The 27,247-nt window shown below is 37.4% G+C and overlaps 1 protein-coding gene across 2 annotated transcripts in view; it reads left to right on the forward strand.

The window, feature by feature from the left end:
• The window catches only part of MYO3A (myosin IIIA), a 231,473-nt gene that overhangs the window by 178,803 nt on the left and 25,423 nt on the right, over positions 1-27,247 (forward strand). For both annotated transcript variants that reach the window (XM_019630872.1, XM_019630873.1), the window contains exons 26-31: positions 2,230-2,435; positions 7,202-7,313; positions 9,669-9,831; positions 11,418-11,541; positions 15,293-16,169; positions 17,885-18,029. In XM_019630872.1, the coding sequence (XP_019486417.1) occupies positions 2,230-2,435; positions 7,202-7,313; positions 9,669-9,831; positions 11,418-11,541; positions 15,293-16,169; positions 17,885-18,029 (1,627 nt within the window). The remainder of the gene's footprint in view (positions 1-2,229; positions 2,436-7,201; positions 7,314-9,668; positions 9,832-11,417; positions 11,542-15,292; positions 16,170-17,884; positions 18,030-27,247) is intronic.

Consider the following 27,247-nt stretch of genomic DNA (forward strand, 5'->3'; position numbering starts at 1 on the left):
GGTTGAGCATCTATCTACATTCCATATCTTCCTGTACATACACAAGCTGAAAACCTCAAAAGAAAACTAGAACTGGTGTAGGAATGGGGCAAGGAGAAGGGACCAAGGAAACACAGTAACATGCCAAGGAAGTGAGTCACCATGCCTTTAGCATTGGATCAAGGTGACCTTGCCTCCTTGGGCAATATGGAGAAAGGAAAGAAGAGAAGCGCTTTATTGGCTCTGTGCTCTGGAGAACTCTGCCTTCATTATTGGTTCCAGTTCTTGTTTATCTCTTCTGATAAAACCGTATTAACCAGCCAGTGAAAATGAAGAAAATACCACCTAACAGTTGGAAATTATTAATAGTATAATTTAATGTGAGAAGGGGAGGAAATCGGGTTAAATTTACTATAAGTGCTCGGTGAATAAACCCAGTTCCTTAACAGAATCATGAAATCCTTTTAAAAATAGCTGGGTAGTTTTATTAAATGTTTTTCAGGTCCTCATCTCATAGCAGACAGTGTGTGTTTAATCATCTTTGAGCAGCACCAGTATATTTGTTTATATGCTTCATATCTCACGTTTGCTGCCGAATACATTCCCATTCCATCAGGACTGCAGCACAGCTGAATCACCGAGCGTATTTACAGCCAGATTATTTTCTTTTCTTTAAGCAAGTTATCCAAACCATTGTCATACTGCTGTTGTTAACATCAAACACTGTGTGTACATTTAAACCTTTAGTTCATAAAACTGCTTTACTTCTCAGGCTGAAGTGAAAAATGATAGAAGATAATTCCATAAGTATGTAATGTATTTTTTAAGTTACTTGCACTCTGCAGAGAACAGTGAAGATAGTATAACATTCTGCATTGGTCCCTGAGAAAAACCAATGCCTCAGTTGCAGTGAGCTGTTGCTCCAGCTTCCCAACAGACTTGTCTACACCTCAGTATCTCAGTGCCTGGCAGATGTTTGCATGACTAAAGGAATGACGATTCACTGATAAACGTAATGAAACAGGACTCCAAAGCAACAGACGCAGCTGTTTGGAAAAGATCACATCTGAGACTCAGTGCCCAAAAGAAAGCCGTGCAAATCCAGTGCTGTGTCAGTTACCCAATTCCAGCTGTGGTTTGCACCCGCTTTGTAACTGTGTTCTTATATTTCCAACACTGAAAGAGACCCACCCAGAGTCAGTTCTGCTTCCATCACCATATATTTGACCCCATTTCCCCTCATCTATGTGGTATATAGATGATATATTAAAGAATTGTAATACACTTGAAACCTATGTAATTTTACTAGCCATTGTCACCCCAATAAATTTTAATTTAAAAAAGGGAAAAAAAGAAATGCAAATTAAAACCACAATGAGATATCACCAAGGAAGGAAGGAAGGAAGGGAGGGAGGGAGGGAGGGAGGGAGGAAGGAAGGAAACCCCGATATCAGCAGCTGTCAGTGTCCAGACATTCATTATGTGGCCAACAAATTGTAATCCTGGTACGTCACTGATGTACTATATAGTTTTCTGGGATTCCACTTTTAGCTGAACCATGATTATCCTAATGTGTTATACTTAGTTCTTTGGCTACTAGTTAATTATACTTAGTAAATCAGCCATCAGCCACTGTTTTAATAAGGTACTGCTGCAAAACAGTTTTCACATTTGTGTGATACTAAAAATTCTAATAAATAAGAAAATTATCAAGCCAGAGCAGATTAGAGTACTTAAAGGGATTTGCTTATTCCTATAACTGTGTCTTAGATATTAAACTGCATTAACTTCTCAGTCCGTATTTTAAACTAGGAGATGGTTCTGACAGGGATTAGAGTGTTTCCTTTCATTCTTTTTATAAACAAAAAGTTGGAGAGGGAAATCAGTAGTATAAGCAGGACGCTAGATTGTGTACCCAATTATTGTAAGTTGGTACATTTCCCTGAGTGGATATAATTCCTTACAATCTATATCAAAAATAATTTTATCTATCTATCTATTAAAGTTGTCTTTAGAATTTACAGGCAACCTTTGAATAGCTATGTTCCTAATTATTGCCTCTACATTTTTATGAGTAAATCGGTATTTTTAAATATAAATAAAATTTTTACTAATATAGGTTTTCCTCCATTTACTGTGAACCATTGTGAACATGTGTAATGTTCAGTTTTCAGACTTTTTCTCATAATAAAAAGACTGATAAGTTTTTGTATGCTACACTGGGAAATTTATTTTTCTTGCACATTATAGTATTCCCTGATGGATTTGTTATCTAAAATGGTGATGGGCCAACCTCATTTTGTCCGTTGCATCAAACCCAATAATGAACGTCAGGCAAGAAAATACGATAAAGAGAAAGTCCTGCTACAGCTTCGCTACACGGGAATTCTGGAAACAGCAAGAATCCGAAGGCTAGGATACTCACATCGGATACTCTTTGCTAACTTTATAAAGCGGTATGTGGATTTCTTTTTAAGTTTTCATGGGTAGTTTATATAAAAATTCTTCCAAAGAATTATGGGAACTAAAATAAGAAAGAGAATTACTTAGGTGTTCTAGGAAGGAGGTATTTTGTTCATGGAAAGGATTATGTATTGAAAGAAACGGTGACTATGAACTGGGCTGGAAGTTTCCCTTGTCAGCTGAGAGATCCTGTGTGTGGCAGCGTAGGATACATGTCATAGGCAGTGTGACTGAGAGGCCTCAGCTTCTTACACAAGCTCTGCCACTTCCTATGTGACCATGGCCTATACCAGTGATTCTCAGTGAGAGGGGATTTTGCTTCTCAAAGGACCTGTGTTAATGTCTGGAGACATTTTGGGTTGTCACAACTGGTGGGATGGGCGGGGGTNCATTTGCATAGCAAGCTCACGGGGTTTACTTTGGTCATATTCTTGTTTGGTTTGGTTTGGAAGTTGGCAATCAAAATTTGGGGGTGGGGGGAGTGGGGGACAGAAAACATCTGAAAATGGACAGGACAACCCACCACAACAGATAATTATCCAGCCTAAAATGTTAACAGTGCCGAGGCTGAGAAAGCCTGGTCTATGCAGAACCTCATTTTCCTCATCTAATAAATCTGCCGTGACTACCTGATAGAATTGTTATAAGAATCAAATGAGATGTTGTCTCTAAAGATGATTTAGAACATATGAAGAATTGATTGGGGATAAGGAATCCTTTCTGATATTTGAGATTGATATAAAATGAATTAAGCTATAAAATACATTAAGCAGCACAGTAGTGATAAAGAAGTTCAATATCTTATGTATTTAATATCTTAAATACTCATGTTTCTGATGTTTATCAATTCTGTGATTCCTATAGCCATTAAACTTGAAGTTTCAGCTTTCAAAACAGAAGTTTATTACAATTTTCAGGTGAAACCTAGCAATTGAGGGATTCTTCATATGCAACGTTCTCTGGCTTTTTCAGAGTATATAAGTTAGTATTAAGAACAAAAGAAAGTTTGGTGATTATACAAGGAACTGTGATTTCTAACTCCCTCCGAAACAACTACAAAATATTGTCATGTTTTATCTTCCTATCTCAAGCATTCTTTTAATGGGTGTAACCAAGGCCCTTAGAAAACAGAATAAGAATTCTAACTCTTTTTGTAAATTTTCATACTTTCAGCAATTCATGGCACTTCCTGATTATTTTTTTCTTTAAAGACCTAAGAAAGCAAAGAAAGGTATTCATTTGGAGCACCTTGAAACAGGAAAACTGTACTGCTTTTCCATGACCGAGAGCAAAATTACATAAGTATGGTGACGTTCATGTTGGCAAATCTTTTATAGTAGATTGACAGACTTTAAAATTTCAAGTTTTAGAGTTCAGAAATACAGCTAGCCATCAAATCACTGACATCACTTTTCACAGAACAGACCCAATTTTATAACCAAAGCTAAGAAATAAAAAATATAAATTCTTATTGGCCAATAGGTAAATTCTCCATTCTGTACATGAAAGTGGGTAACCCAAAGTATTTGATACAAAAGAGTTTCAAATTTCAAGGTAAAATTTGACCTTATTTTACTTTTCATTTTTTAAGAGAAGACTTGATCTTTAGCTTGCTTAAATATTAATATAAGTAACAGTAATATAGTATTAAGAGAAATATCCTTATATTTTAGTGACTTTTTTATATATAAGGCATGATGCTAATCACTGTAGAAAACATTGAATTTTAAACTTTAAAATGCAGGCTTTATCCTCAAGAATTAACAACCTGGTTAAAATAGGCACAGCCATAGACATGGAAAGTTAATAAGCAGTGCGAGGTAATAAACACCAAGATCCAAGGGGATGGCGCCCACAGTATAAGAAATCAGGGGAGAGAAGGATTATCTCCAGCAGGGTTGCTGAGCGGGTATCATAAAAGAAGGCCCAAACTGGGATCTGATGGAGGGTGTGGTTTGTGGAAAAGACAGAAAGGGGCGTTCTCAGTGTACAGGTATGTCAAAAGCCAGGACTTGGATTAGACTGGATTGGCAAGTGGATATTAGAGAAGTGACAGAAGTAACAGAAGATAAGATGGGACAACTGATCAGGTTAAAAATAGGGCCTTGAATGCCAGACTAAATTTATACTTTCAAAATTCTCCATGGGTTTACAACATGGACCATAAAGAGAACTGAGCATATTACCTTGATGATACTGTAGTTGAAAGCCACTTATTTAGAAGGTCAGAAGTGAGAATAAATTCTTAAATGTATTTCAAAGTCCCATGCTATTAAGAATAGCAAATTACTACATGATCAATGAGAAGGAGGAAAAACTAAGTATATAGAGAACATAGAATAGCTAGCGGTTCTGAACCCAGGAAGGTCCAGAAATAAAAGGCTAAACCTTTTCTCTCTGTCTAATATGGAAGCTGTCATGAAATTGGCATAGAGTCTTAGGGAGGCAGAACGATTGCAAAGGCCCAGTAGAGGTGTAAATAGGACTAAGTGACCCTCCTCTGTCCTGCCTTAGCCTTTGACTAACCCTCCTAGCACATATGATGCAAAATTCATCAGATCCTTTGTCTGTTGTTGAGAAACCCTTCAGTTTTGTGACAAAGAAATAATCTTAAGGGAAGAGACACAACATGAATTTACTTTGCACATGACATTGGGGGTTTACTTTAGTTATTTCAGAAGAACCCCTGTACTAAGATACAGCTGAAGTTAGCTCCATTTTCCCAGCAGGCACCTATATAGAGTGGTTTAGCTATCATAACTCTAATACAACCAGAACTTAGGAAAGGCAGTAGTATGCAGGTGTCGGCAAACTGCGGCTTGCAAGCCACATGCAGCTCTTTGGGTATGTTCCGTCTCAGAAGTTTGCAGACCCCTGGAAGAGCCAATCCTGTCCCTCACAACAATTTAAAAATTATTTGAGAGCCATAAATATATTTTTACATAATCACCATTATGTGAATAATATCCTTTAAAAATTTTATAGGGCCGGCCAAGTGATGAGTTGGTTAAGAGCTGACTTGGGACACCAGAGGGCCACGGTTCGGATCCCACATATGAGGGCCAGTGACACTGCCCTCTACAGCTAAGATGCTGAACAACAGCTCAACCTGGAGCTGGGCTGCTGTGAGTCGCCGGCGACGGTGTAGGCTGCAGCCCCTGCTGCAGTGGGTTGCCATGGGCTACCGTGTGTAGCCAGCAGCCAGCGTGAGCGGCCGTCCAGAAGCCGGCGACTGATCTGCCTCGACCGGGAAGAGCGCAATGATGGTGCCAACTTGGGCCAGTGAAGCAACGTCCTCCACAACTAGACTGAAGAACAAAAAGGACAGCAACTTGTCTGTTCCCCTTCCCCCAATTCCCCAGTGCTGTTCCCATCCCCCAATTCCCCAATAAAAATCTATTAAAAATTTTATAAATGAAACTATGATAGTTTTATTTTCATTTTCAGTTTTACTTCAGAGCCACATGTACGTACCCAAAGAACCACATGTGTCTTGCGAGCCGCCGTTTGCTGACCCCTGGCGGCTCTTCCATCTCAAAAGTTTGCCGACCCCTGGTATAGAGTAGTACATGTGTTTTGAAGTCAGAAAACCCAGGTTTGAATTCTATTTTCGCCACTTACCAGATGTGTGACCTTGTTCAAAGTTACTTGAGTTCTGAAAGCTTCAAGCTTCACTCTCTCATTTGCAAATAGAAATTATGATAATAGTACATACCTTAATATGTGGTTATGAACATTAAACAAAATAATATATATGAAGTTTACTGATAGAACCAAATGTCAACAACACATATCAGCTATAATTGTTTCCATTATCATTTTTGCCTTAGCCCCAAGACCCCAAAATTACTTATTATGTTCAGTGCTGTAGTCTCGAATCCCACAATTTAAACCATGAAGCTAACGCATAAAAAACAAACTAGCAGTCAGCATGTTAGCTTTAAAACAAGTATTTAAACCAAGAAGTACAACAAAGCATGGGTCTGGGTCTTTCTGTGTAAGCACATCTGATCTACTTAGATGTTTATTTTCACAGCAAAATCCCAGAGACAGTTCACTAGTCATTCGATGAGCATTTAATTGATCACCCACTATGTTCCAGTCCTTGAAAAAAAGATTAACCCAAATCTTAATTCAAAGATTAATAAAAGAGCCTCTGACCTTTAGAAACTCAGACTAGTTGTGGGAACGGAAATCTTTCACGTCTCTCCATTAACCCCTTAATCACTTCCTCCACTCAATTATTGTTGTATTAAACCAACAGAAAAACTCCAGGAAGAGACATAGTGGAACTCAAGGAAAAACAATGATAGAAGGCATGTATACAGTGGTGGGGAAGTTTGTGTAGAATTAAACTCCTTCATTCCAGTTTTAAGATCGGCTTCCAATGTTTTTGTGAAAGTAAAAGAAAAACATAAATAAATTTGTTCCTACTGCTTCCTGCTACTGCAGTCCTGTTTTTAGTGCCCAGAGAAAGGTTACTTTTAAAAAAATACTGTTAAATTTTTTTTTGAGTGACAGAGTTTTTGTGGGAGAGGTTCACTGTTAAGTGTTGAAAATAATCACTAAACTGAAAAGACGTTGCTCAAATTTATAAAAATAGACTGGTCTGGATTTGTGTCAGTCTGGAATTCAGCTCACTCCAGAGTTGTTCTGACAATGCCTAAAGGATCCCCTTCACAGAGCTGTCAATTGTCCACCAGGCTGTGAGACGGTGGCCCTTTGTGAGGTACTAATTAGCCCTTTCTTCCATTTGAAGGTACCACGTTCTCTGCTACAAGTGGAGCGAGGAACCCCCAGTGAGTCCTGACACCTGTGCCTCCATTTTGGAAAAAGCTGGTCTGGATAACTGGGCTCTTGGAAAAACAAAAGTAAGGTTTTCATATAATTTTCAAGAAAGAAAGTTAATAATGATGTTGGATTTACTGAGAATTATAACATTTTACAATGGTTGAAAATGTTATGGCTTTTTACGTTACGGAATCTTAGCTTAAAATAGTGGAAGTAAATTGATAAATTCATAAAGGTTTTCTTCAGCAAAGTTAAACACTTTGATCTCATAAAGGTTTCTTTTAAGAAATCCAAGAAAAATTTATCTTGAAGATAAATCCCAAAAATGGATGAAATGTATAGTGTGTATACGTCAAATAGTATTAAAAACAGACATATATATTTTCTCTATTTTATCACCACCGAATATAGTCAAAAGCTGTAAAGAATCTTAGTGATCTAAATAGAGTTGTTTTTCTTTTATTTCCTAATTCTCAAATCTGCTCATATCTAGATAGATAGATAGATAGATAGATAGATAGATAGATAGATAGATAGATAGATATTAAATGTGAAATTTATCCAGAGTGAAATTCACCAGTATTACTAGACTCACTATATGTATTTGGATATTGATACATTTATGTATTAGATTTGAGACATGTGAGATCTTAGTTTATTTAATCCCATAAAGAATTAAAGTAAAACATCATAACCGGTTTTAAATATGGAAGTAAGACAGGTGACTGCTTGGAGAAAGGATACATTGGGCGTCTCAGATACCCTCAGAGCATTACAATGGATATAAGGAGACAGGGTACCAGGTCTTAGGGAAGTAAGTGTATCACTGTGGGGGGATGAAGAAAAGAGCAAAGCTAAAGAAAAGAAAGACTCATATTGACCACTCAAGAATAACCGCCATCAGCCACACCATAGACACAAACTGAAACAAACTTCCACATTTGCAAAGAAATTTATATTAGATGTGTCTTGCAGATGGGAGGTGTGGGAGAAATTTTTCATAATGTTCAGATGAGAAGTTAGCCCTGTAACAATTTAAGGAGTTTGTTTCAATGTTTATCTTGCACTGAGTTCTACATATTCAGTAATCTATATTTACTTTAGATTTATAATAGTAAGTTGAAATTCTGAGCACTAAAATGATGGATATTTTATTCACACCCTTCCTTTTAGATGCTCACAAAGATGACTTTCGTCAGGCTGAAATCTCACAATTCACGGTCTGAAACACATGCGTAACTTCAAATGGAGTTTTAATTTGTAAAAAGGCCTTTTGCAGGTCCAGTTCTGCATGATATTTGAGTAGCATTTTAAAGCTATTTGTATTTTTCCACTTCACCTTTTCCAGCTCATTAAGATGGATAAAAGTATTCAATGTAGGAACATTTCTAATGCTGTACAAAAAGCAATGATGACCTTTTTAAATAGATTGAATTTTAAATGAATTGTCAACAGTAGAATGGACTAAATATATTAACGTCTAGAGTCCCGTAGAAATTAAAATTAAATTCAATCAAAACCTGTGATGTTAAACTGTTTGCCTATGGTGCCAAGCTTTTAAGTAATGGAATGCTGAGAGAATTCTGTGGTCAGGGTTACCAGGTCTCATGCCTCAGCAGTTAAATTTGAATTTAAGTGACTTTCTTAGTGGATTCAATAAAGTCTCTTTGAGGTGAATTTTCTGAGTAAATGTAGCCATTAAAAGAAGGAGTGGGGGGTGGGGGGGGGGGACTTCCTATTTCCTGGAGGAAGTTGAAAACTCTTAGGTGAGAACATCTCCAGGCCTTCAGGCTCCTCTGTTGCTCCAATTAATTTTTATTTTAAAATGATCAAAAGTCAGCCCTCCTTTCTCCAGGATGGTTGGTGGGTCTAGTGAGAAAGTTGTTCATTCTGCCTGGGACCCTCTCTCTGCCTTTTTCCCTCCACTGACAGCATTAGGGCCCCTGAAAGACAGGGCCCCCATTTTATTCACCTTTGTATCCCAGCAGGTGAGTACATATAACAGATCTCAATAAATGTTTAATAAATAAACTACTATAGCTAGATTTGCTTTCTGTCTTACAATCTATTTTTAAATTTGTGAGATTTTTAAATTTGGGAAATTGTCTTTTTAAAAAATAATAAAAGCATAAAACTTAGCTTTGCTCAGAGTACATGATGCTAAAACTGATACTAGAGCTCAACCTCCCCTACTCTTGTTGGACCATCCAACAAAACCTAGTTACCTGTTGCAAAGAAACTGTCACTGCCAAACTCTATTTCTTCTTCAAGCATAAAAATCTACACTGTTATAACAACATCCAGCCAGAAAAGCAGAGTACTTTTCCAAAATCTAAAAAGATTTAGAATATAATCTGTTCATCAAAGCATAGCATGTGACTGTTTCACATCTGTGTGCCGTAATTTTATTGGTATTTTATTTTAATTCTTTCAAGGTGTTCCTTAAATATTATCATGTGGAACAGTTAAATTTAATGCGAAAGGAAGCCATTGATAAGCTTATTCTGATTCAAGCCTGTGTCAGAGGATTCTTGGGTTCAAGAAGGTACCAAAAACTACAGGAGAAAAGGAAAGAGAGCGCTATAATACTACAGTCAGGTAATCAATCACTCAGACCATCTCATAGTATAGCAAAATATAATGTTTAGATATGGGCATAAAATCAAAGCTTATATTCAAACCTCCAGTTCTTATGTAGCTTTTGTGTTCAATTCCAGACCTGTTACCTTGATACTTTGTCTATACTAAATGTAAATTAGAGTGTTTTAGTGATGAACACTTTTAATATTTGAATAAATGTTTTGTTTTAACTAAAATAATTTAATTTTTAAATTTTCTGTGAAGTATTAATGAATCACAATTGACCTATGTGCAAAATGCAGTAAGTGATTGAATTATAGATCTCAAGAATCATATTATTATAACACATTAGACAGTAAGAATTTTCCTACTTTTTTTCAGAGGTTCCACTTGCCATAATTTTTGATGGCTTAATTAAATCTCCTTTTAAAGTGCATTCATTTCTTTTTATTAACTGGAGGGAAATAATATTTATAATCATATTTCAAAAATTTGTATTAAAATGCATTCATAGACTGGATTTTGCTTTCTAGTCTTGTATAAGAAACTAAATTTAGAACCTAATATGACTCAGTACAGTATCTTTCAAAAATTTTTGACTGGACATCCATAGTAAAAAATATATTTTACTCTGTACACACATACTGCAAATAGTGCATTCTGATATTTTCTATTCTTGTTTATTCCATTTCATTTTTGGATGCTAGATTTAGCCCACTAAATCAATTTTATAATCCACTATTGATTTGCAGCCTGTGTTCTGAAGAATACTGACGTGGTGGGCAGAATAGCTGACTAACTATTCAAGAGATTCATGTCCCAGTCCCAGTTCTGTCGATCTGTAATACACATTATCATCTCTTTTTGGAAGTTAAGCCCTTGACTTCTCACTGGGACATCAAAATGCATCCCTGTAGTTTGGGGTCTAATTCTTTATCCACAATTCCCAAATTTATAAAACACTCAGAAAAAAAGGTTTTTCATAACTCATTTGGAAGTGAAACATGACCTAATATTTATAGTCCTTTATTCATCCCACTTAGGAAAATATTGTGTTTTCTGCAGAAATATTCATGTTTGATTATGGAATGCTGCCCTGACATGGAGCGTGTGATAGACTATATGTCATTTGCTCTGAATTACCTTTCTAAAATTAAAAAAAAAAGGTTTAAATCTGAATTCTGAAATATATCTGACTCCAAGGATAATTGGCCAAAAGGTCCAAAAATATACTTAGATAATAGAGGCTTTCTCCCATGAATAACTTAACATGGCAAAAATAAAAAGAAAATAATTATTACCAGATTTTAAGCAAATAAGCACATTTTGTCTTTTTCATCAACTTCACTCATTTCTATTATTTTAGTTACATCTTAGTACCCTCCTTAAAACAAAAGGTACTTTAATTATTTTCTTGCTATACCTTGTCCTCTAAAAGAGTCTTGTTAATGAATCCCATATGTTTTATGAACCTGTTCTATTTGGAATCTTTAATTTCATTTTCTTCTTTGACATTGATGGGGAAAAAAAACATTTGTTTCTACTCATTTCAGTAATGTTCTTTTATTTATTATGATTAACACTGTGGGCCTTATATGTTCCAGCTGCAAGAGGACATCTAGTCAGGAAACAAAGAAAAGAAATCATTAACACGAAAAACACAGCAGTAACAAGCATTCAGACTCATCATCAGGAATTTGACTACAAGAAAAACTTTGAAAATAAAAGGTATAATAATGTCATTCATATACCATTTTGACACCATAGATTTTCCAAATCTGTAAAGTCACAAAATAAAGTTCACAGTCTTTAATGAAATGTCAGCGAACACCAGTGCCCACTTTCAGATTTTTTATCTTTTTTGAGAGTTCCTTGGCATTTCACACTGATGACCACACTTTCCGTCTCAAACTCTTTTCTTCCTAGGCTTCTGCCACACTGCTGTCTACATTTCTGCTCCTAATTCTGAGTGTCCTTTGCTAATTCCTTCTCCTCTTCCCATATTTAAATCCATCTCTACATCTAAATATTGGGCTCTCTCATTCATTCCTGAGGCCTTAGTAACCAGCATACCACCAGCTCCTAAATCATAATCTAATCTCTAAAGCATAGCACCTTTGTCCTTTTTTTCTCTTAAGCTTCCATATCTGTATTTCTAAATGCATGTTATTAGATCTACCTGAATTCATTTATACAGTAGGCTTTATGCTAAGCAGTAGGGATACATAGATAAATGAAACAAAATCCTTATACCCAAATTGCTCGCAGAATCATGGAAAAGAAATACAATCAATAAATATATGATCCTAGTAACATGAGTTAACTGTGCTATTAAAATGTGTAAAGGGTGCAGTGGGGACAAGGGGGAGGGAATCTGCCTTGCTTGGCAGCGATCAGGGGAGGGGAAAAATATCTAGATTTTGCTTGAATTGATTGAAACATGAATAAGTGGTTTTTTAGGAAGATAAAGATGATTCCAGCTCCAACCCTAGGCCTCTTGTCTTTTTTTTTCAAATTTATTGAGATTTAATTGATATACAGCATTGTGTACATTTATGGTGTACAGCATGGTGATTCGATACACATGTATATTGTGAAATGATGCAGAAAGGTCAGTTAACATTCCATCATCTCAATAATTACAGGTAGGGGTGTGTGTGTGTGTGTGTGTGTGTGTGTGTGTGTGTGTGTGTGTGTGTGTGTGTTGAGAACATTTAAGAACTCTCTTAGCAACTTTCAAGTATATAATAAGTATTAGCAGTCACCATACTGTATATTAGATCCCCAAAACTCATTCATCTTTTTTTAAGATTTCAGTTTTATTGAGGTATAATTGATATATCAAATTGTAAGACATTTAAAGTGTATATCATGATGATCATATTAGGTTGTCGGGAAAGTCATGATGTATATTTTCTATGTATTTCATTGCAAAAATGCGTCATGACTTTTCTGACAACCCAATATGTATGAATACATTGTGAAAGGATTCCCTGATCTAGTTATATAACATATTCATCACTTCACATAATTATCTATTTTTTCATCATTTGGTGAAAACACTTAAGTTCTACTCTCTTAGCAATACTTAATTATACCCTACAGCATTATCAACTACAGTCACCATGTTTTACGTTAGATCATTAGACCTTATACATCTTATAGCTGAAAGTCTGTATCCTTTTACCAACCATTCCCTATTTCTCCCATCCCCCCACCCTTGGCAACCATCTTTCTACCTCTGTTTCTGTGAGTTTGACTTTCTTTTTTTTAGATTCCACATATAAGTGATACCACGCAATATTTGTCTTTGTTTGGTTCGTTTCACTTAGCATAATTCCATCAAGGTCCATCATGTTGTCTCAAATGGCAGGATTTCTTTCTTTCTCATGGCTGAACAAGTACTCTAGTGTACACATATACCATTCATCCATTGATGGACACTTAGGTTGTTTCCATGTCTTGGCTATTGTGAATAATACTGCAGTGAACATGGGAGTGCAGATATCTCTTCATATAATGGTTTCATTTCCTTTGGTTAAATACCCAGAAGTGGAATTGCTGGGTCATATGATAGTTCTGTTTTTAAGTTTTGGAGGATCCTCCATACTGATTTCCATAGTAGCTGCACCAATTTAAATTCTCACCAATAGTGCGCAAGGATTTCCTTTTCTCCACATTCTCACCAACACTTATCTGTCGTCTTTTTGATAATAGCCATTCAACATCTAACAATGAGGTGCTACCTAATTGTGGTTTTGATTTGCATTTCCCTGATGATTAGTGATGTTGAGCACCTTTTCATGTGTCTGTTGGCTATTTGTATGCCCTCTTTGAAAAATGTCTATTCAGATCTGCCCATTTTTAAATTGGGTTATTTTAATTTTTTACTATTGAGTTCTCTATATGTTTTAAATATTGGCCCCTTATCAGGTATATGATTTGCAAATATATTCTCTCACTTGGCAGATTGCCTTTTTATTTTGTTGATGGTTTCCTTTGCTGTGCAGAAGCTTTTTCATTTAATATAGTCTCACTATTTGATTTTTGCTTTTGTTGCCTGTGCTTTTGGTGTCAAATCCAAAAACCTATTGCCAAGACTGATGTCAAGGAGCTTACCCTCTATGTTTTCTTCCAGGTGTTTTATGGTTTCAGATTTTCCATTCAAGTCTTTCACCCATTTTGAGTTTATTTCTGTGTGTGATATAAGATGGGAGTCCAGTCAGTTACGTTGTTGTGCATGTGGCTGTTCAGTTTTCCTAACACCATTTTTTAAGAGACTATCCTTGCCCCATTGTATGTATTCTTGGCTTTTTTGTCATAAATTCATTGACCATAAATGAGCATGTGTGTTTCTGGGCTCTCTGTTCTGTTCCATTGATCTATGTGTTTATTTTTATACCATTACCGTACTGTTTGGATTGCTATAGCTTTGTGCTATAGTTTATCTTCTCTCATTAATTGTATTCTGACTAATGTGAGCATTCTCTGGGGGTCATTATGGAGGTACTCAAAATACTAGCATAGCCACTCATCAAAATTATGGCGTTCTTGATTCCCTGCCTAGCTCTCTGATCCCTGACAGAATAACGGGGATTCTGTCATGCCTCCTGTGTAAGACCGAGGATGCCATAGTAGGCCTAGGATGTGGCCAGTGGAACGAGGAAAATTGAGTCCCAATAGCTTTTCCAAGTGTGACTCAAAGAAAAGCCCTTCTTTACAAAAGGCCAAAACTCTCCCATGGCTTTCCTGAGCCAAAATGAAAAGGTTTTGGCAGAAGCCCCCAATAGTATGTCGGGGTGTCAGATTATGACATTTTGACTCCATCTTAACACCTTTTCATGCCAAATTGATCTTGTTGGGGTTTTGCCCTAACAACAACAACAACAAAAAATTGTGTGTCTTAAGAGAGGGTCTTATCTTCGGGTTATGGTAAAATCATTTTGCAAGGATATTGGTAAAGTAATAAGTATGAAATAATTTGGAATGACATATTATATGATCATGAACTGTAGCAGGGACACTGCTTTTCCTTTAATTCTCTAAAATATTTCCTGTGCTCACTAGACTTAGAGCTTATTAAAGTACATGTCAGCCTAGTAAAAATACCCCGCTTACTGGTCTCAAATCTAGATATATTTTCCACAGCATCTCCTCACTGCAGGTACTTTGTTTTGAAAAGGACATATTTGAAGTGATTAAATTCCTAAGATTTTGATACCTTCCTCATAAAGTGAAAACATGCTGGAATATTTCTCACTCTAAGTGGAAACTGGTTTTATCATTATGTGAGTAACCATCATAGCTGTCGCCAGAGAGAACATTTTGGCAACCACTTGATTAATGTGACTTGATAAGTTGTTTTTTTTTTAGCTTTATTATTCCTTTTCTTGTCCTCCCAACATTATGTAACATGTCGCTATTGCCAAATACACTCCTATTTAGTATCATATATTCAGATACAGTGTGTCTTACACAGGGAATCTTTTGTGAAGAAACAGACAGAAAATGCAGTCTCGACGAATGAAACCGTCATTCCAGCTCCAAATAACAAAGGGAGTACCTCGGTAGTGAAGACTTCCACTTTCAGAGCTGACGAGGAAGCCACTAATGCTGTGGAAAGTAACAACAGAGGATACCAAACTCAGAAAAAAATGAATAACGTGTATGGGGAAGAGGCTAAGCAAGAATTATATCTGGTAGGGGACCCTTGGGCAGAAGTCAGCTCCAGACAGAAGTTCGTGGGAGACCTGGAAGAGAACAGTAAAATAAGCAAAGTGGGGAAGGGGGACACTGTGATCCAGACTTACTACCAGAGCTATACAGAGGAGAGGAATTTTGAAGACTCCAAAGCAGCAAATCTAGAAAAGAAGGCCATAGCAGAAAGGCCCAGCTACCCAGGACTTTGGCTAGCTGAGAATGAGACCAAGCAGCCTTCTTTAAAAAAAACTTTGCAACCTAGTTTTAGCCAAAGGTCAGTGAAGACATCTGTGGTCACCCAGAACGCATCCCTATGCAGCCTGCAGAGAAGCCACCTGAGGCACGGGACAGTCAGAGACAGGCAAACTGAACCAACAACACATGCCCAGGACGAAGAGGATAAAGCGGCAGTGTTCATTCAGAGCAAATACCGGGGTTACAAGAGAAGGCAGCAGTTAAGGAGGGACCGGAGGTCTTCTTCTTTTAAAAATCAAAAGATTGGGGCAACACCAACAGAAGTCGCAAGAAATGCTCACAATCTGTATTCCTATTCTACAAAACGTGAGGGATCCTGTAATATCCTGATGAAGAATGATAGAGACTCAAAAACGATTTCAGAAAAAGAAGCATGTGATTTGGCAATTTTTTCAAAACAGGTATGTAAATAAACAGATTTATTTCTAGTACAGATCTCTGGGAACTGCACAATAACTGAGTCAAACAAATAATTCATTAATAATAACTGCTATATTGTTCCATCTGTTTTAATGACACTACAAACCCTTTTAATAAAATGTCTCAAGGGCTGTGCTATCCAAATAGCCATAGATTTGTAAGACAATTTGCTGATAAAAATAGTATAAACTATGAAAGAAAGCTTGTGTAGTAAGACTAGTCATTGACTAAAATGCTGCCGTTTAACAGTGCAAATGTCCATGTATCTGAGAACTTTCATTATAGCAAAAAAAAATAGCACTTCTCTAAATCTTTTAAAGTTTATGCTTTTTTTACACCAGATTTTGAGGGCATAATTAGATATCAAAATTATATGTGTAGCCGTACTGAGGCACAAATGCAATGAAGATGAAAGTCTTCGTGTTACATCATGACAATGAGGAGTCACGAAGAAAAACTCCCTCTTGGAGAATATCTTGTGCCATTAGTGGCCGTGTCTCAGCTATTTCTAGAAGGGAGCAGTCGGCTTTAGGGCTTCTCGTGCGTGCATATGGAACTCTGATAAATTTTGTACTATGGCAACATCACAGAGACTGGCTCCTGAAAAAATGGTGGTTTCAGTTCTTGTTCTCTCTCTAGGTGTTTGACCTTAAGAAAATCACTTTAGGTGTCAGCACCTTTATTTTCCCATCTCTTGTATAAAGCGAAGGATTTCAACTAGATGACCTCTAAAACATAAATTAATATGAACTACCAGGGTAGTCAATAGTGTATGGAATCATAGAAGAAATATCATAATGGTTAGTTCAGAGAAGGATCACCTAATACTCCTAAGTCCCTAAACTCTGCTTTTTTGTCTGACGGTGGGTGAGCCCATGAAAAAACTGTCGTTGGACACACCCTGAGTGTTAGAGGTGTGACCCCCAAATCTCCAACTTCTAGCTGTTAGTAGAGAGAGATGTCATTGATGAATTTACCTACCCCCTTCCTGTTCTATTTTTTTTTAAGCACATGGAAATAGTTTAATATACATGCAGTCCTTTCTTCTCTTGGTGCATAAATTTGCTCACTCTAAAGACCAGATTGGGTTTAGCATCCCGACCTGCTCTGCACCTGAGACATTAAGAGATGTGGAATTAGCAAGTCAACTACCGAGGGCTGGCGATCAGGCCATGGTGCGTCACAGGAAGAAAGCTACAGGCAGAAAAGCGGGTCCCCACATTCAGCCTAGCAGGGCAGCCCTGTTAACAGATAAGACAGAGAGGCAGAGGGACCACGGTGGAAGGAGAGGAACCAGAAGAGTATAGCCGTGAAGTCAAGCTGAGAAGACTAGAAAGGAAAGGGAGAAATGAGTCAGCAGAGGGGTTCCTTGGGATAAAAGCAGAAAAGCAATAGCAGCAGCATGGACACGAGCCAGATCTCTGGAACCCCAGGAGTTGATGAGGATAGAACACTTAGTGTAGCGTGACATGGTTGGCAGTTTTAAATGGAAACTGTGAGATAGGCGAGTAGAAGAAAGACAGGGGTTTGTCAAGTGAGTACTTTATCAGACCTTGGTACCGGGTCACGGTGGGTCCTGGAGAAGAAGTTTAGGGGTCCCAGGGACCGCTGATCAGGCATTTATTAAACCCCAGTGTCTCTGTGAGCTCTCTGAATTATTTCCTGGATTTAATCTGACACATGACCTTCTTTTTAGATATCAAAGTTATCTGAAGAATATTTCATTCTGCAGAAAAAACTGAATGAAATGATTTTGTCACAGCAGCTGAAGCCTCTTTATCTGGGTGTCTATCCTCGTAAGCCAATTAATAGACGAGTTCCTTCTCAGCAGTGCCTCTCAGGTAAAAATCAATAGAGTTAGAACTTCCTGAAGGAAAGGCCATGACACTTCCCTGTATTTGATTGTTAGTTCCCCACCTTGATTCTATAGCAGAGTTGAGGTGACTATGTTCTAACTGTCTTGGGGGGAACGTTCGTTTCATTCCATTTCTTGTAAGCAGATATACATTTTCCAGAATGTACCACATTCGTCCTATCTTCTCTGACTTCATTGTCCTCCTCTTTTCTTTTTTTCCCCCCTTATATACACTTTAACTAGAACGTGGCATGTGACCAGAAGGGAGTGGAAAGGGATGGAGCTGGGGGTGAGGCAGAGTGCAAACAAGGAAAATATATAGAATGTGGAAAGTGTCAGTCTTCATTCAGATGTACAAATCCAGATGCATTATTACAGTTTCTTCTAATCAACCTATGTCACACACTGCCGCCATTTCATTAAACTGGTGGGGAATTCAGACTCAGTAATTACCCAGCCTCCCCCTCCCCAGGGCCGTGCAAAGGCCCTTGGGCCGCATATATGCACCAAAGGATCAGGTAGAGCCTTGGCAACTAGTCATTTGTCCACACAGTTACCGTTGGGACACCCACCTCCTAGCTGGCCTTACAACCCCTTCAAATCAGGGGGCTCTGCTGCTTCCACACCCACAGGAGGCACCCAGAAACTGGCAAGTCAGGAGTGTCACCGGGTGCACACACGCTCCAGGTGGCCATCCTCTCTGCAGCCTCATCACCTCCCTGGGGGGCCGCCAGTGACTGCTCTGCTGACCTCTCTCTGGGAGAATCTGTGTATATTCTTGCTTATCCTCCCTCACTTTCCCAGAGGCCCCTGCTTTCTCATCACTTCTGCCAGGACTCCTGGCACCCCCTCTGGAATGAGTTTGGCTCCTACCAAAGACAGGAGGAGCTGCTAACCCCCAGCAGCGTCTGCAAAATGCCTTAGGCAGGAACAGACTAAGAGGAGCCTGACTAGTTGCCTGATGTGGGAGGAAGAGAAATATCTTAATATTTCAATCAATAATCCTGCCCTGCTGTTTTCAAGTCAAGAATTGTGGTGAAGCTTTTAAAAAGGGAAGAAAAAAAAAAAAGCTGCTGACAGAGTGGCTCTTTGGCCCTTTCCGTCCCAGCTGCTCTCAGACCCTGGCCCAGAGCCTCTTCCTATGTAGCAGCCGCTGAACAAGTCAGAGCCCCGATTAGCTGACCGCCACCAATGGCACATGCCCATTTGGGAGCAGGAGGAAAGCAGGGTCTTCAGCTTCCTTCTCCATCGTGTGTGCGGCAGCCATGGTAAATGTGGGCAGTGAGGTGCGGGTCTCTTCTAGGGGAAAGTCGGGCAGCCAGGCGGGGTGCCCTGTGCAGTCGCTCAACCCAGAACTCCGTGGGAAAGGGGCGTGTGGGAGACGGGCAGCGTCCTAGGGAGGGAATGGAGCCTGCTGACCGTTTGCTATGACTTGCACTTTTGAACATCTCAGGGACACACACACACACACACACACACACACAGATGGTATACAACATGATGATTTGATTTAAATATACCCAGTGAAATGATTACTACAGTCAAGCTGATTAATGTATCTTCTCACACAGTTACCCCTTGGTGTGTATGTGATGCGAGCACCTGATAACTATTCTGTCAGCAAATTTCCAGGATGCAGTACAGGGTGATGAACCAGAGTCATCATGCTGGCCATTGACCTCTAGACTTGGTCATCCTCTAACTGCAGCTTTGTTCCCTGTGACCACCATCTCATTTCCCCCACCTCCCCACCCGCGGTTACCACTGTTCTATGCTCTGCTTCTATGCATTTGAATTTTTATATTCTATATATAAATGAGAGCATGCAGTTTTTTTTTCTTTCTGTGTCTGGCTTATTTCATTTAGGATAATGTCTCCCAGGTTCATTCATGTTGTCACAAATGACAGGATTTCCGCTACTATAAATAATGCTGCAATGAACATGGGAGCACCAGTATCTCTCTAAGGTACTGATTTCTTTTCCTTTAGATGTACACTCAGAAGAGGGATTGCTGGATCACATGGCAGTTCTATTTTTAGTTTTCTGAGGACCCTCCACATTGTTTTCCGTAGAGGCTGCAGCAATTTACATTCCCACAAACAGTGCAAAAGGGTTCGTTCCTTCTTCGTCACATTCTCTCCAGCATTTTTTCTCAAATCTTTTTGATAATATACATTCTAACAGATGTGAGGTGATAACTTATTGTGAATTTGATTGGCATTTCCCTGATGATTAGAGCTATTGAGCACCTTTTCATATAGTGTTGGCCATTTGCATGTTGCCTTTACAAAAATGTTGATTCAGGTAGTTTGCCAATATTTTAATCAGGAATTTTTGCTATTGAATTATATGAGTTCCTTATATTTTGGAGATATTGACCCTTTATATCCAAAGGTTTGCAAATATTTTCTTCTGTTCCATAGATTGCCCTTTTATTTTGTTGATGGTTTTCTTTGCTGTGCAGACCCTTTTTAGTTTTATGTAGTGCCACTTGTTAATTTTTGCTTTTGTTGCCTGAGCTTTTGGTGTCATGTCCAAAAATCATTGCCAAGACCAATGTCAAGGAGTTTTTCCCTGTGTTTTCTTCTAGGATTTTTATGGTTTCAGGTCTTATATTTAAGTCTTTAACCCATTTTGAGTTAATTTTTTGTGCAGTATAAGAGTCTAGTTCCATTCTTTCGCATGTGTCTGTCCAGTTTTCCTAGCACCGTTTATTGAGGAGACTGTACTTTCCCCATTGTGTATTTTTGGTGCCCTTGTTGACAAGTGGTTGACCATAAATGCTTTGGTTTATTTCTGGGCTCTCTGTTCTGTTATGTTCCATTCCGTTGGTCTGTGTGTGTTTTTTTATGCCAGGACCATGCTGTTTTGAATACTATGGCTTTATAATATAGCTTGAAATCAGGAACTGTGATGCCTCCAGCTCTGTTCTTCTGTCTCAAGATTGCTTGTCAAGGACTTTCATTCAGTATGCCTAAAAGCAGCAGAATTTTACTAGAAAATCAAATTAGTTCACTTTATGCTTCAATCTGCCAATTTTTTAGTGGACCGAAAAGAGTATCAGAAATCAATATTTAGCTTATATGGAAAGAATTGTAATTCAGTGACATTTCTTTAACTCTTTTCAGGTTTAGAGGGAAAGTTTTTTGTTCTATGGACATGTAGGAAGGTTACATACTACACTTCCTTAAGGCTAAATTGGCAAACATCTAAATTGTCCCATGTCCCTGAGAATATCAGAGGAAGTGCCTGAGAGAGGGCCTGAAGTGACCTGAAAACACAGAGGGATCTGGTGGACTTGTCAACCTAGAAGCAAGGAGTTAAAGGAGGACATTGGGAAAGTAGCAGATGCCAGTGACAAGAGAGACTAGATGGTATAGTTACTCTCAGCAGATGGTGTCAGAAAGCCAAGAATAGCTGCAGGGCAGATGGCCTACCTCCATTAATGAAGCTACAAAAGTCCCTCACTCCCAACCCCAACTGAGATGTAGCTGGGGAGAAAAAGAGGAGGGTCAGAAACCCAAAATGATTAGGTTCACTCAGAGGGCTAAGTAAATTGAAAGCAACTGAGTTTAACCAGACTTCATTGAAAATATTGTAATGCTAGCAAATAGAAATGAGCACTGCAAGGTAGGAATTAAGTATAAAAATCAAGTTACATTGTTGTACATCTGAATTGTTGAACACTGTGAAAATTTAACCCTGCTATCGACAGCTGCATTTTTGAATGCTCATTCTGGTTGCATTGTGTGACTAGAATTTGATGGTATGAGGGGAAACATGGAAGGCCAGCAAGAGATGGTGGTGGTTTGGACAAACTTGATAGCTGAGAAGGTGAACGATTTCAAGCAACAGTTAGTAGACGACCTGCTAATTAGGCAAGTAGACGCGTGCATGGCAACTGAATCCATAGTAGTTGAGGTCATTCAGGAAGTCCACCTACAGAACAGAGAGAACCTAGAGCAAGAGTTTGGACATGTACAGGTCAGGCAGAAAGGAACCAGCAGAGAGGAACAACCAGAAAGTTGGGAGGAACACCAGGGAGCCTAGTACCTCAGACACCACAGGAAGAGGGTTTTTAAGATGTTGTACAGAATGATGCTGACAGAGCAAGTTAGAAGAAAACTATAAAATATCCATTGACATTCCTATGCATTAACAATTACTTACTAACTTCTCCAGAGGTCTTTAAAAGTTAGAATAAGTACAAATTGAAAGGAGGGTGCAAATAATTATTGTGCCATTTTGGGGGAGAGTCACTCTGATATTTGCTAGGCTTTATCATTGGATATGGTCTATATTCATATATTGTAATGATCTATGCAACAGCTGGTTTTTAAATTTCTTGAATATTTTATAAAAGTTTTTGGCAAAATATAGTTCAAATAATTCAAACTGAGGTCACAAATTGAGCCAGATATTGCTTGGTCAATATTTAATCCCTGAAATGATTCTTTGTCCATTGTTGTACCTTTGGATGTGCTTGTTTTTACATCAGGATAGTCAAACCCCATCCTAAATTTTCAGACTCTGGCCTTCTTTATAAAACAGCTTAGGTTTGCCAATCTCCTGACCACATTTGAACCAAGAATTCCCACCACCCCGTTCCCTATTCCTCTAGTTCTAGTGATTTCCCCAGTTACCTTTATACACCTACAGACATCCCAAACTTCACACAGGTATTCAGATGCATACTTGTTGAAGGGAGTACATTATCAGTACCACAGTCTGCATTTAGTTACCCTCAGAGTTATTTCATGTATATTAGTTTTGTCCTCCTCAAATAGACTTTCGACTCTTTGCAAGCAGGACTATGCCGTATACCATGTACTCATTTTTTGTCACCCTAACACATTTATTCATCACACAGTAGACATTCAATAACTGCTTATTAATTGACTAGAAAGCTGCTTAATTTCCTCAAGACTTTTACTGGAGCCAAGCGTAGTGGCCAGTGGAGTGAAGATTAGAAAGTTTGGTGTTTATTAAAACAAAACATGTAGCATCACATTTTTTAAATGTTCATTTATTTTCATATGTTGTCTGCTTTAAAATTCCTTGTGGTCAGAGAATAAGTTCTTGTAATATATAGAAGTCCTGTCTCCTTAGCTTGTCAGAATTGCAAACCATGGGATTTGGAAACTCGCAATGCAAGCAGCTGCCCTCATCTCAGAGGCAGAGTTAGGTGACACCTGTTAGCACAGGTTCAACAGGCCACTCTACTTCCCCATGAAAAATTTCACTTGGGAAACCAAAATCCAGCTCACTTACAAATAATTATTTCATTAACATAAGACTAAGATTCACGTGAAATTGTATTTATCTCATGCTTCTCAAAAATCTACAGGCATCTTCAAATAACTGCTACACCCAACTCTGTTGTAAGAGCTCAGTAAGCCTTAGCTAGGATATGTGAAGTGGCCTGCAAACGCTTCTTACCTACTCAGAAGAAAGCCCTAGAAACAGGGATAATAAATGAGGGTGATTAAATTTTGCAAATTTTAACAAAGCTGTACCTTATAAGATTTCTCTTTCTGTGAGACATGTTTAAATGTGCAAAAGTGCCAAGAGTAAAATAGTGTCCAAATGAAAACTGAGGAGCTAATTATGAAATTTAAAATTAAAAAAAGATAAGTACATGAACAACTTATTTTATATCTTTGTTTTGATAACAATTGTTATAAATTGAAACTGATATAAACTAAATGCACTTGCATTTTCATTGAGAGAAATATAGTACAGGCGATATACCAGGGGTGCCAAAAAATGCCCGGAAAATGTATACACATTTTAAGAGATGTTATCTAAAATGTGTATACATTTTTTGGCACCCTCTGTATAACTAGAGCACAGCCATTTGATCATAGATCCTAATAAATGCTGTTATATTCATAAGTATACAATGACATTGCATTATTTCTCCCTGAACAGTGTGCAGAGCGCTCCTTTGGGGGCATGTTTTTCTTCTTAATTATGGTACACCTGGCAATTTGTGTTGAACATTGTGATGAGAAGAAAAAGATTAATTGTAGGACAAATAAACCCTGCTAACACAAAAGCATGTTCCCCTCTCTCCTTTTACAAAGAAGCTACCTATCCAACAGGCTGCAATTTTTAAATGGGTTACAAGGTTAGCAAATAAGGAAGCTATTATAAATTCCATGCTTCATTTACATAAATCATCAGTAAATTCAGCTCTCAATCAGAGCAGTCCTCTCCATACACACATATGGTAGATATAATAAAAATGCTTTTATGTTGCTTTCAGAGTAAATGTCAGGAAAAAAATAGCAATTTTCGATTTATTTCTAAATATTTATGGCATTTAGATTCATGCAACAATGCTAGTATTTTCAGTTATGGTGGTACTGATTAGATCCACTTTATTTTTTAGGAATGTTTGTCATTTTACCATTGCAGTGCTGGTACCTGGAAATGTGTATTGCAAACTGTCTAAGAAGAAACCTCCTCATGTATCTATAAACATACTTATGTTCATGTGAAAGCCAGGTAGCTTAAATAATGTTGGGTTATATATTTTATAGGAATGATATTTCACTAAGACTAGAAAGTAAAGAGAATTCAGAAATGATATTGCTTCCCACCCAACCTCTGGGGAACACTTATCTTCCTGAGTTTATTTGCTATTCCTCTTTCTTCATGAGAAGTAACACTAATTCCCCAAAACACTTGGAAACAACAATCCTCGGTATCTAAAAACAAAAAATTTTATTTACAATCTTACAATTCAGTGAGAATCATTTATTTTTAACAACTTAAGTATATTAAAATACTAATCATATAAAGCAGTTTGCCTGATACAAGTTTACACTCTGAAGTGTGGTTTCTGATGAGTTCATTGAAGTAGTTCAGGCAAAACACTTGATCTGGAGTATAGTGATACCACCCTGAATGCGCCTAATCCTGTCTGATCTCGGAAGCTAAGCAGGGTCAGGCCTGGTTAGTACGTGGATGGGAGACCATCTGGGAATACTGGGTGCTGTAGGCTTAAAAAAATACAAAAAAGACTTGACCTAGAAGCCTTAGATGGAAAGATTTAAATTATTACTCCTCATTCCTTACTTTTTATGTACTCTAAATTACAGAGGACATGGAGCTAACATAAAAAAAGGAGAGTGATGAACAATACACTTCCCCCAGCTTCCCATTAACTTTTTGTTTGAAATGCACAAAAAAGACCAATAATATCAGCAGCACTGAAAACTGAGTTCTTTCTTTACAGATTTCTAAAAATCATAACTTTTTAAAAGGAGAAGATAGGATTGTTGGGATACTAGTAAACAACCTGAATTTTGACCTGAAAAATACAAAGAATGAGCCAAAATTATAATTGTCACTAGCAATAGAGTTCACCAAGGGTATAAAAATATATTGATATTCTTTCCTATAAAAATTTGTAATGGAAAAAGAACTCATTGGAAATAACAGCAAAAAATGTTTTAATGCATTGAAGTAAAGCTAGCAAGAAAACCAAAAGGAGCCAAAAAAGAAAAGATGGATAATGGAATGACACACTGTGTTTCTGGGTTGGAAGACAAGATATTGTAAACATGACTATTCTAAAATTAGTTTGTAGGTTTAAAAAAATTGCATTCAATCTCTGTGATTTTCTTTAGAACTTAAGAAAATATCTCTAAAAATTATTTGGAAATTTCGGAAAAAAATAATTATAAGTGAACTTTTCTTATTAGATAGTAAAATGAATAATATAAAACTGTAATAATTAAAACTATATGACACTGTTGTAAAAATCAACCACAGATTAATAAAACAGAATAGCTAACCCCAAAATTGACGCTAGTATTCCTGAAAACCTGTCACAAAAAATACAGAGCAAAGCAGTAAGAAATGGATGGATAATGCTTAAAATTTTTCTGATTTGGAGAGAAGACATAAGATAGTTCTACCTTATGCTGAATACTAAAATGTTTCACAGATATATTAATGATTTAAATGTTAAGAAAGAAACCAGATGATATCAACTGAATATTTCACAATCTCTGCTTAGGAAAAAAGAAAGTATAAGAAGTAATAAATGAATTACAAAAAAAATGTGATAAATTTGGACTGCATGACCATTAAAACTTTCTAGAGATTAGAAAATATCATTAAAAGTTAAAGAGCTAAATACAAACTGGATAAAATATTTAGAGCAAATGGAAAAAGGGTTAGCATATGTAATGTAGAAAGAGTTCTTTTAAATCATTAGGAAAAGCATTAACACCCCCAGTGGAAAAGTGGGCACAAAACATGTAACTTATTTAAAGAAGAATAAATGCAAATGGAAATAAGCATATATATGACCACCCTAGAAATAAAAAAACAATTATAATAAGCTACTATTTTTTACTTATCAAAATGGCAAGGATGAAAGATATTTAACAGTGATGAGAATGTGCTACTTTAATTATTCTCAAATGGTAATGGTGAGACTATAGAGTCAACATTTTGTGTTGGTTTTGTGATTTGGCCATATGTAAAAAAAGCATTGAAATAGTTTATATCTTTGACCCAATAAACCTACTTATGAGAACATAGCCTAAGGAAATAATCAGAGCTGAAAAAGAAAAATTTATGTACATAGCAAAAAATAAAATGAGACGACAATAAAATGATTAATAAATAATGATGCGTTCATATGTGGACTATTAACAGCCCTTAAAATTCATTTTTCAAAGAATAACCTTGGCAAACTGCTAGCTAATCTAACTGCAGGATAAAATGTTGCAGAATTGGAATACTGTAAATAAATCAGCTTCATCTTCCCTCGTGAGGTGGTTCAGTAACAAGAGCGCCTGTGTAGAGAGATCTAGAGAAGCCCAGGGGCTGGCTGAAGGTCAACAGGGTGCCCACTCGCCAGTAGCATGGACACTGTCCATCCCTTGCTGACTTGGACCCTCAGAGTCCACGTCTGTATAAAGTTAAGAATCTGAATAATATTACTGCAGGCTGGTACACAGCGCCACAGCTATGTATGTGTGATGAGACTAGTGTCATCTCCAGGTATGTCATCTTTGCTACCAGGCTGTCTTGACCACGAAAATCTTTCTTGGCATTTCCTCTGGCCATGCTTGTAACCAGACGTGTTCTAATATGGAAGAATGGCTTTTTAAAACTACTGGTATATTTCACTTCCTCTTGAGAGGAACCATCTATCTGTGCATAGGGCAAGAAAAAACTAA

This window comes from Hipposideros armiger, unplaced genomic scaffold, assembly GCF_001890085.2.
Source record: "Hipposideros armiger isolate ML-2016 unplaced genomic scaffold, ASM189008v1 scaffold_962, whole genome shotgun sequence".
Lineage (NCBI taxonomy): Eukaryota > Metazoa > Chordata > Mammalia > Chiroptera > Hipposideridae > Hipposideros > Hipposideros armiger.